This window comes from Mustela putorius, unplaced genomic scaffold (assembly GCF_011764305.1).
Source record: "Mustela putorius furo isolate JIRA1106 unplaced genomic scaffold, ASM1176430v1.1 tig00000095_pilon_pilon_pilon, whole genome shotgun sequence".
In the NCBI taxonomy this organism is placed as follows: Eukaryota; Metazoa; Chordata; class Mammalia; order Carnivora; family Mustelidae; genus Mustela; species Mustela putorius.
In genome coordinates this window covers 35,677,435-35,687,224 of record NW_025421280.1, presented here as the reverse complement: position 1 = coordinate 35,687,224, position 9,790 = coordinate 35,677,435, and the positions used below count along the sequence as shown (strand labels likewise).

The window sequence follows — 9,790 nt, the reverse complement described above, 5'->3', positions numbered from 1 at the left end:
TTCACAAAGAGGCCCGTGTTTTGGGTGGACAGAGAACCCAGGAAGCTGGCCAAGGCCTTACAGCTAGTCCCTCTCAGAGCCAGTGTTCAAACGAGGCCCAATTCTTAAGCTTCATCTCAGCTTAAGACGCCTTCTGGCAGGACAAGAGTGGGTCCTGAGGGACAGGTCAGGGAGCAGGGTCCACGGGAGGCGGGCCCAGGTCAGCTCCATCAGAAAGAAGGCGAGGTGGGCGCGGGAGGAGAGAAGGGACGAGGAGTTTATTTCTCTGGGGATGGGGGGGGGGGCGGGTCAGGGCAAGGCAATGTCCTCCAGCTTCTGGTCCAGCGTCTTGAGGTCATCCAGGAAGCGTGTCGGGGTGAGAATGTGCGAGGAGCCTGGGCAGCGAGGGAGGGTTGGGGAGGTGGATCTAAGAAGTCTAGACTCCCTAGAAACATAGGAGTCCAGCCCCCAGGGGACCCCTTCCGTGGGAACCCAAGCCCCAGCCCCTCAGAAAGTCAGGAGTTTCCAGTCACTCACCCAGGGCTCCCCGACACAGGCCCTGCACAGGCTCCAGGGTTTGGGGACCCAACAGGGAGTCCCCTGCCAGTCCGACCCTCTAAAACACGTAGGAGTCCAGCCCCGGCACCCAGGGTACCCCAGCCCTGGCTTCTCACCAATGAGGACCTCCCACTTGCCATCGGTGGCCCTGGTCACCTCGTAGGCGGCCCTCATCTCTGACATTGCCACGCCGCCCAGGACGTAGATGATGAGCCGCGGCCCGGCCCGCGTCTCCACGCCGGCCTTGCTCTTGTGCCAGTGGCCGAAGCGGGCACTGTGCAGGGGGAGACGGGCACAGGTCAGTCCGGGCAGGAGACTCTCCCCCGCACGGCCACACCCCTCATCTCCATGGGCCTGGGCGTGGGGCAGGAGGCGGCCCCCGGGGGCCCTCACCTCACAGCAGCCTGGGAGCTGGATGTGGGGGCGGGGTCGGACACGAAGGGCCACAGCTTTCGGTCCAGCCGGTCCTCCACGGCATCCTGGGAGCCAGAGAGGGAGGCTCAGGACAGCCTCACAGCTTCAGGGGAGGGCATCCGGGCTCCACGGGGGTGGGCGGGGCAAGGCTGCTGGGCCCCCAAGTGGGCAGAGGTGCCAGGGGCCAGAGGAACAGCGGGCCCAGGCCTGGTCCTTTTTGCCTGTTGCTCCTTTGGGCTCCCAGGACGGGTAGGGGCTGGTGGTGGGGAGGGTGAAGCGGGAACACGGGGCTTTCTCGGGGAGGGTGGGCAGCAGGGGGAAGAGACCTGAGGAGGACCAAGGGGCCAGTGCTTGGACAGGAAATGCGGCTCCCCCTTGAGGTGCCCCCCCCCCGCTTTCCTAATTCCTCCGGTGTGGGCTTGGGGACCCCCCCCCAACAGCAGAGCAGATCGGATGCCAGGGGGATGCCCATAATGAGGGATTTGCCTTTAAGCCCTGAGGCTTAGCACTGTGACATGAAGAGGACTGAGCCACGGCCTAGACCAGGGCCGGACTTGCCATGGTGGGGGGGGGGAGGGGGGGAGGTGAGGCCCCACCAGTGGTACCTCCATCACATCCTTGATGACTGGGGTCCAGCGGGACAGCTGATAGGTGGGCTCCAAGCGCTCCCTCCGCTCTAGCCGGCTTGAGGTGCCAGAGCCCTACAGGCGGGGCGCAGGGACGGGGGCGGGGGCGGATGGGGGAGAAGGAGGTGGGTCACGGGCAGGACTGGGGACTCATCTGGCTAGAGGAGGCGCTGCAGAGAAAGATGGAGAAATGGAGCCGAGAAGCAGAGAGAGAGGGAAGAAGGTGAGAGGAGGAGAGAGGGTTGGGGGGGGGAGAGAACAGGGAATGAGAAGGAAAAAGAGATTCAGAGCCCGGGAGACTGACACCTGTGGCAAAGAGAGACGACAGAGAGGTGGAGACAGAGGCTGAAAGGTGTGGAGAAACAGAGAAATGGGGAGGTGGGGGCAGGGTGACAGGGGGCTGGGAGAGAGATGAGCGACAGGTGAGGGCACAGGAGAGCCACCCCAGCAGTGGAGGCAGGGTCAGGGGAGGTGGGACACACGGGGCCAGAGAGAGACAGGACAGGCTAAGACAGCTGAGTACAAGAAGCTGCTGTGTGGGTGAGTTTGGGGTGGGGGTGTGCGGGGGGGCGGTCCTCTGAGTCCTCCAGGAGCCCATGGTCGACCGTGTGCTGGTGACCCTGCTCTCCGTCCCCTGGGACTCCGGCCACACACCCCACAGCGCACCACCAGCGGGACCACAGCTCTAGCTACACCTCACCTGTTTATCATGCAACCCATGGCTGGGGACAGCTGCGGCGCCCGCTGGTCCCCAGACCTGACCCTGTCCTTCCAGCACCCCACCATGCTTTGGAGGCCCCGGGCTCCCAGGCCCCAGGCTCTGACTCCCAGGCACCGCCCCCCATGCTCACATTTGCCCTCCGCCCAGTCTGACCCTAACGGCCTGTGGCCGGCATACCCCGGGGTTGGTGACCGTGCCCCCCAGCTGCTCCAGGTTCCGGATGAGGCTGCTGTGTGCCTGCACGTTGGCGTGCTGGATCAGCTTGGCCAGGTTCTCCTCACTCACACCTGGAGGAGGAGGACAGGTGGGCTTCTAGGGATGGGACCCTCATGCGGGGGGCTGGCTCAGAGAGGGCAGGGAGACAAAAGGTGGCCACGGGGTTCCTGGGTGAAGGGGTTTGAGGGTGGCGAGAGGAGGTCCCTAGACTGTGATGGGGGGGTCCTCAGGAGAGGATACTAGAATTCTGGATGGGGATCCCAGAGGGGAGAGATGGGGGTCCCAAATGAGTTGATGGGGCCAAGTTTGAAGGAGTCAGGTTTGGGGGTCGCTATGTCAGTGGAGCCCTCACTTCAGTGAGCGTGCCCCCAGATCAGTGGCGGGGCTTCTCAGGGTTGAGGTGGGTTTATCTGTGGGGTCTAGTGTGCCTGTTGAGTGGGGACATCCCAAGGTCGGGAAAACTGTGGGGTTGAGAGATTCCCAGGACCACTGCAGACCCCTGTGAATGGAGGTCTCTGGAGGTCTTCCCAGGCCCCCAACCCACCGTTCCGTAGAAGGATGTACAGCAGCAGGACCCGAATCTTGTCATAGGCTGGCACCGCCGTATCCAGCAGCACCGGCACGATCAGCTTCATGGCATCCTTGATCTTCTCACCTTCCGCGTCTGAGCCCATGGCCAAGTCCTGCAGGGCAGGGGTCGGTGGGTTTCCAGAGCTGGGCCACCCCCAGAGTCCCGGGTAAGACCTTGGGGAAGGCCTTCTTCCTACTACCAGGTCTCTGAAGGTTTTATCCACAGGCCCCGCCCCTCTCAAGACCCCGACCTCTCCACAGGCCCCCCCCTTATCCGGTTCCTTACCCCTCTATGGACCCGCCCACCCATAGACGGCAACCTCGTCCCAGGACCGCCTCTCTCCCAGGGCGGAGCCCCATCACAGTCCCTATCACAGTTCTCCGGAAGCCCCGCCCCCTCACGGGCCACACCTCTCCAAGGCTCCTCCCCTGCAGACCCGCCCCCTCTACAGGCAGGTCTCTGAGGCCCCACCCCCGACCCAGGCCGGGCCCCCACCTGCTCCACACCGCACAGCTTCTCCACGGGACCCTTGAAGTGCTTCATGCAGTCGTCGGCTAAATGCAGGTGCGTGGAATACTGCGGGGTGGGAGGAGGAAGTTGGGGGGTGACAGAAACTGAGTCCCAGTCCCCCACCCAGGTTCCCCGCCCAGGCTCACCTTGTTCAGCTCCTTCTGGTACTGCGGCATCTTTTTCAGGATGTGGGACAGGTCTTTGATGTTGGCCTGGGGACAGGGAGGCCGTGAGGCCTGGCCCTGCGTACCCGGATCCCACTCCGGGCTCGGCCACGGGACTGGGGCCCCGCCCCCACTCGATGGCGGCACAGGCCTCTCTGCCCCAGCTGCCCATCCAGACGCGGGCCCGCCCCTACCTTGTCCGTGGTCAGCCTCTTGCTCTCACAGAACGTCTTCAGAAGCTCCGTGACCCTCCTGGTGGTGAAGAGTGTGAAGAGTGAGCAGGGGTGGGTTGGGGACTGGCGCCAAGGCTGTAGTTTGACAGCAGTGTGTGCGGGGGATGTGGGGTGCCACACAGCCGGGACGCCGGAGCCAGGGGACACATGCGGCCCTGGACTAGGCCATGGGCAAGGCCACACTGAGGAGTTGGCTGAGGGGCGTGGCTTGCAGGGGGGGGCGCTCACCCTGGGCGAAAGACCATGCACGTGACCCACAGTGGGGGGTGGGGGAGGGGACGCGACTGGGGACACGGAGTGGCCCACGCACTTGGACACGTCGGCGATGTGCATGTGCCGCAGCTCCACCCACAGGTCATCGTCCTCGTCCAGCAGCACAGCCTTCTCACGGGCCTCGCTCAGCCCCGTGGTCTCGTACCTGCGGGACACGGAGGGTCAGGGCAAGCAGCTGAGGAGGGACGCGGGAGCTGATGTGCCCGGGTTAGTGTCCCTGGGCTCTGCGTACTTGTACGTGTCCTGTTCGATGTTCAGCAGGTCATAGGCCATCGCCTGGAAGGTGAGTTCATGCAGCAGTGGGGACACGGGGTCCGCCCCCCGGTCCATGATGAGTAGCTGTGAGCGGGTTTTTTCAGGGCCCTGGGGGGACGGTGGGCAGGGATGAGGATCTGCCCCTGTCCTTCCTCAGTCGCAGCTTCACCCCCTCCTCCCCCGCAGGCCCCCTTACCTCGCCCAGACTGGGATTGTCTGCCTTGAACGCATTCAGCTTGGCCAGGACTGCGTGGGCCAGCTGCGCTGTGACCTCTGGGCCCCTGGGGGTGGGGTGGGCAGACATGGGGGCCTCAGGCTTGGGGCAGAAGAGGGCCAGGCCCACGCGGGAGGTCAAGGAAGGGGTTAGGGATGGGAGTTGGGCCCCGGGCGAAGACAAGGACTGGGGTCAAAAGTGAGGTTCAAGGCTGCAGGCAGGATGGGGTCAGGGCGGGGGCGGCCTGGGGGGGGGTCCCCACTTGCGGTAGCGGATGGCCGGGTACTCCTGCAGTGTGGCGCACAGTGTGGCGATCTGCTGGGCCAGTGCCTCGATCTGCCGGGCCCGCTCCCCCACCCGGAAGGGGCAGTAGAGGTTGTAGGTGCTGTGGGGAGCATCCAGGGAGAACACCTGGGGGGGCATAAGAGTCGGGGCTACTGCTCTGGGTGCACCCCTGGCCTGCACACGGCCTCCAGCACCTGCAGCTCCCCGGGGCTTCCCCTGGGCTCTGGAACCTGCCTCGCCATCCAGGAGGCAGGCCAGGCTGCTTTCAACTGATGCCGGCAGGAGGCGGAGAAACAGCCTGGGCCCCGCCCCCTCGGTGGGAAGAATTCGGCCCCTCTGTGTTGGCTGCTTTCCTTTCTGACCTGAAGGCCCCCTTCTTTACTGGATTCAGTGTCTTTCCGGGGGAACCCAGGCTGTTTGGTCACCGGCTCCCGCCCCCCACCCCGGACCAGCCTCGACCGTACCTGGGCTTCGTAGGGGAGGAAGGCCAGGTGGATCTCTTTCAGCGTCTTCACCACCTTGGCTAGACGGGAGCGGCCCAGCTCACTGAAAAGGGGCTCAGGGCAGGCTGGGGTGGCAAGAGAGGGCATGAGGCTAGAGTGGCCCCACGCCCCTGCCCCGCCCCCTGCCCCCTGCCTGTTTCACTCACTGTCAGTGAAGAAGATGTGTGCTGCTTTGTAGGTGAAGGTCGGAGTTCCCCGGAAGTCGGCGATCAGGGCCTGTACTGACTGGGGGGCGGGGGGGGGGGGGTGGGGCAGACCATTGTCCAAGCCTGGTCTTGCCCCTCCAAAGCCCTGCCCCAGCCTCCCAGCCACGGCCTGTCCCCCCCGACCATGTGCAGACATGCACAGAGGCATGCATCTACACACACACACACACACACACACACACACTCATTCACACCGGCACCTTCTCCGTGGGGCTCAGCAAATAAATGGCCTCCAAACTAGGGATGGGTTCTCGCCGTTTGTTGATGTCTTCAACAACTAGCAGGAACAGAGAAAGGGCCGTATGTAGGTGGCACTGGGACTAGGGCTCATGGAGAATCTCAGACTCGGAGAGTCGGACACTTGGGCAAGAGGGCTGGATGCCAGGGCAGGGGGAGTGGACGCCCTCGGCGCCTAAGGGGAGATACCCCCCCTGTGGGGCACATGGCTAAGGGTTACATGGCAGGGTTCAGCATGTTCAAGGTCACAGCCATGCCCCTCTAGGGGTCCTCCATAGAAAGTGACACATTCTGGGCATTAGGGGACCGACCCCATGCTCAGGTCCCATCTGGGCAGCATGGGGTGGGGGTGTCCACTCACTTGTAATGCCCTCAGCCAGGATGTCTGACATCTTGCAGCAGGAGGACAAGATGCGCATGCTTGGATGGTCCATGATGAGTACCTGCCCGGATGGATGGACAGAACGACTGATGGACTGAGGAGTGGGCAGGAGAGGTTCCAGCTGCCCCCGAGGTAGGGCTGGGGTGGCGGGCAGGACTGACGGCTTCAAGAGCTGGCTGGATGGGAAGACCCGACCCCAGCGTGCCGCACACCCACACACCCACCCCAACCCCCTGGACTAGCGGCCTCCCCAGGGAGTACTTATGGGTCCCACATTCAGGGCCTCCCACATGGGTCTGGACAAGGCATTCTGCCAACCCCATACCTTCCACTCCCCATCCTTTTTGACACTCCGAATGACTCCGCTCAGAATTTCTGCGGGAAAGGTAGAGCGGGCTCAGGATATTGGATTCGCTGGCCCCAACACGGCCCCGAGCCTTCTGGGTCTCCGGGCTGGGCCTCCGTCTTCAGTCCTGTTTACTTCTCTCATCAGTCTTGGGAGGGCACCCCTAGGGTCACCCCCAACTTACAGACAGGGAAACAGGTTCAGAGGACGGGTGACCAGCCTAAGCACCCTCAGCCCTAAATGGCTAAGTCCCTGGGGTTTAAGTAGTCACTCAATAACAAATATGCGTTAGATGAACGAGTAACTGAAAAGTTAGAGTTCATGTACGGGTCCACCTCCCTCCAGAGCCCAGCTCTCAGCCTCGCCATCGCAGCCTTGAGTTCTCCTGCTGGGGGCCTCGAAGCCAGACCGCCCCCTCCCAACCTCCATCAGTTTCCTTGCAGGACCCTGACTCCCTGCTCTGAAGCAGGCCTAGCTTCTCCGCATTAACCTCGTGTAGGAGGCTCCGCTTTGGGCTGGGGTGCTAGGGGTCTGAGCCATAGTCTGCCCTGCCTTGCGGAGGGAGAAGCAGAAGGGACAGGGTAGCCCCGCCCGCCCAGAGTGTCATGTCCACTCTTATCAGGACCGCCAGGGCGGAAGGAGCAGGAAGGAGGTTCTGAGGCCGGAACTACTTGAGATGGGGGAAGGGGCGACCTCCACCCCTCTCCCAAAGAGCCCCGACCCACGCCGGAGACGCCCGAGTCCTCACGCTGCTTGAGGTTCGTGGGGACCCGGCAAGAAGGAAGGTGTCCCCCACCCCCCGGGCCTGGACATTGGCCTGACCACAACCCCCAAGCTCTCACACCACCTGGGGTAGTTGACCAGCGCACCCAGCCCGGGCCCCAGTCCAAGAGTCCAGGCCCCCCCCCCCCGGACTTTGCCAGGCTCGAAGACCCGGCAGTCGGGCGTCCAGCTGCGCCCTCTCCCCGCCCGCAGCCTAGGGGGTCCAGGCCTGCAAGCCCTGGCGCCTGCCTACGCCACCCCTAGCCCGATCCCCCTGGGTCCCGGGAGTCCAGTCTCCCAACTTTGTTTAGCTCCGGCACGGGAGAGCCGGGATGTCCAGCAGGACCGAGTCCCCGCCCGCCCCCTCGAGGATCAGGTGCTCAACGCCCAGCCGGGCCGCCAAATCCCCGCCGCCGGCGTCCCAGGGTTCGTGCACCCCCGCCCCCCGCCCCCCCAGAAGACGCACTCACTTTCCCCCACCACCGCCTTCAGCCCCGAGGGCGCCATCTTCCCCCAGGGGCGCCGCCACCGCTTCCGGGTCTGTCCCAAGGTGGGGGCGTGGCCCCGCGCGTCAGCCACCTGGACCCCGCCCCGCGGAGCTGGCCCCTCCCCCACCGGTCCTCGGAGAGGAACATCTGTCCCGTGCAGAGTGGGCGGGCGGATGTGTCCACGCAGACGAGTGCGGAGTCGCTGGAGGGGCGCCCCGACGACACGCGCAGACGTGAGCTCAGACACACCTTCCGTGCAGGCGTGCAGCGAGCAAGTGGGATCGCGGGGAAACAACGCTTTAATCTCTCCCAGACGCGGCTACCACCCTGCCAGAAGTTTCTCCACGGCTGACGGATGCTGTGTGCCCATCCGGGGCCGCGGGGCCATAAGCCCGTGACCCACTCACCTTCTGTTCCGCAGAGCGTAGCCGCGGGCTGGACAACATGTGATCAACTCACGAGAAAGCCTGGAGGGAGGGTTGAAGCTAAACCAGCACCCACTGTGTGCCGGATTCTCACTCCATCCCTGGAGAAGCCCTGACAGGGAGTGCGGTATAGACAATGAAACCGCGGCTCAGCGGGACCCTTGTCTAGGACCACAGGATGAATACGCCTGCTGGGATCTGAACCTGGACTCTGTCCGAGGGGGGCCGCTTGTCATAGCCTTGCCCTCACGGGCTGATAATCACATCTCTCTGCTGATGAACCCGTGGGCTCAGCGGCATGCTCAACCCCTTGCACACTTACACACACACTCAATTCACACTTGACTCGAAAGTTCATGGCCTGCTCCTGCTGTGCCCCAGCAATGGCTGCCGCCTTGTCACAGAGGGCACACAGTCCAGCAGCACCCATCCAAAAGAGGTCCCGTATCTCAGGTGTGATGCACGGGTGTGAATGCAGAGTCCAGAACTGGTTCCTTCATTTGGCCATGTTTATTAAGAGTTGGTCTGGATGGGGCACCTGCATGACTCGGTCCGTTAAGCAGTCTGCCTTTGGCTCAGGTTATAACGCCAGGGTCCTGGGTTGGAGCCCCATGTCGGGCTCTCTGCTTAGCAGGGAGTCTGCTTCTCCCTCTGCCCTTCCCCCTGTTCATGCTCTTTTGCTCTCAAATAAATAAATCTTAAAGAGAAAAAAAAAAGGTAATGAGTCTGGTGCTTGGCCCTTTGCCACTTACATGGGACAGGCAATTCACTAATTCAATTAGTGAATAAAAACTAGATCTGCCATGTGGCACTTAAGGTGAAGTGGAAGAGGAGAGAAAATGGTCAGTTCTGCTCTAACGGAAATAGTGATGTGAGAGCACACGCCAGGTTGGGGGGGGGCGGTTTATCGTGTGTGGTACCAGAGGGGGGACACTCACAGGGTGACGTGTCAATTTAACCTGAACGACGTCAAGGAGCCATGCAGCGATGCAGGCAGAGAGAAGGGGATGTGGCTGGAGGAGCAGCGGGAAGTGAGGTGAGCTTGGAGGCCAGACCTCTGTGGGAAAAGGGAGGACTGACCCAGCCCAATTTGCCTGGGATTGAGAAGTTTCCAGGACACAGGACTTCCAGAGCTAAAACTGAGAGTCTTGGGCAAACCAGGATTGCTGGCCACTCTAGGTAGGATTTGGGGTTTTCTTCCATGTTTTCCTACCTCCCTCCATTCCTTTGTTTTTTCTTTCTTCTTCTTCTTCTTCTTTTTTTTTTTTTTTAAGATTTTATTTATTTATTTGACAGACAGAGATCACAAGCAGGCAGAGAGGCAGGCAAGAAAGAGGAGGAAGCAGGCTCCCTGCCGAGCAGAAAGCCCATTTGCAGGGCTGGATCCCAGGCCCCTGGTATCATGATCTGAGCCGAAGGCAG

General features: G+C 62.6%; 1 protein-coding gene across 2 annotated transcripts; it reads right to left on the bottom strand.

The window, feature by feature from the left end:
- Window positions 1–238: 238 nt before the first annotated feature.
- Window positions 239–8,031, bottom strand: STXBP2 (syntaxin binding protein 2). 2 transcript variants are annotated; one of them, XM_004771706.3, is made up of 19 exons: window positions 7,926–8,031; window positions 6,673–6,722; window positions 6,327–6,408; window positions 5,929–6,005; window positions 5,669–5,747; window positions 5,484–5,587; window positions 4,997–5,145; window positions 4,717–4,801; window positions 4,498–4,628; window positions 4,303–4,410; window positions 3,954–4,011; window positions 3,742–3,807; window positions 3,581–3,661; window positions 3,059–3,197; window positions 2,476–2,585; window positions 1,557–1,652; window positions 931–1,016; window positions 654–811; window positions 239–374 (listed from the first exon to the last, which is right to left on the bottom strand). In XM_004771706.3, exons 1-19 carry the CDS (start codon window positions 7,960–7,962, stop codon window positions 289–291), a joined length of 1,782 nt encoding a protein of 593 aa, XP_004771763.1. In that variant the 5' UTR covers window positions 7,963–8,031; the 3' UTR covers window positions 239–288. The 2 variants fall into 2 exon arrangements, with proteins under 2 accessions (XP_004771763.1, XP_012900849.1); XM_013045395.2 differs by having other exon boundaries at window positions 7,922–7,981.
- Window positions 8,032–9,790: the final 1,759 nt, after the last annotated feature.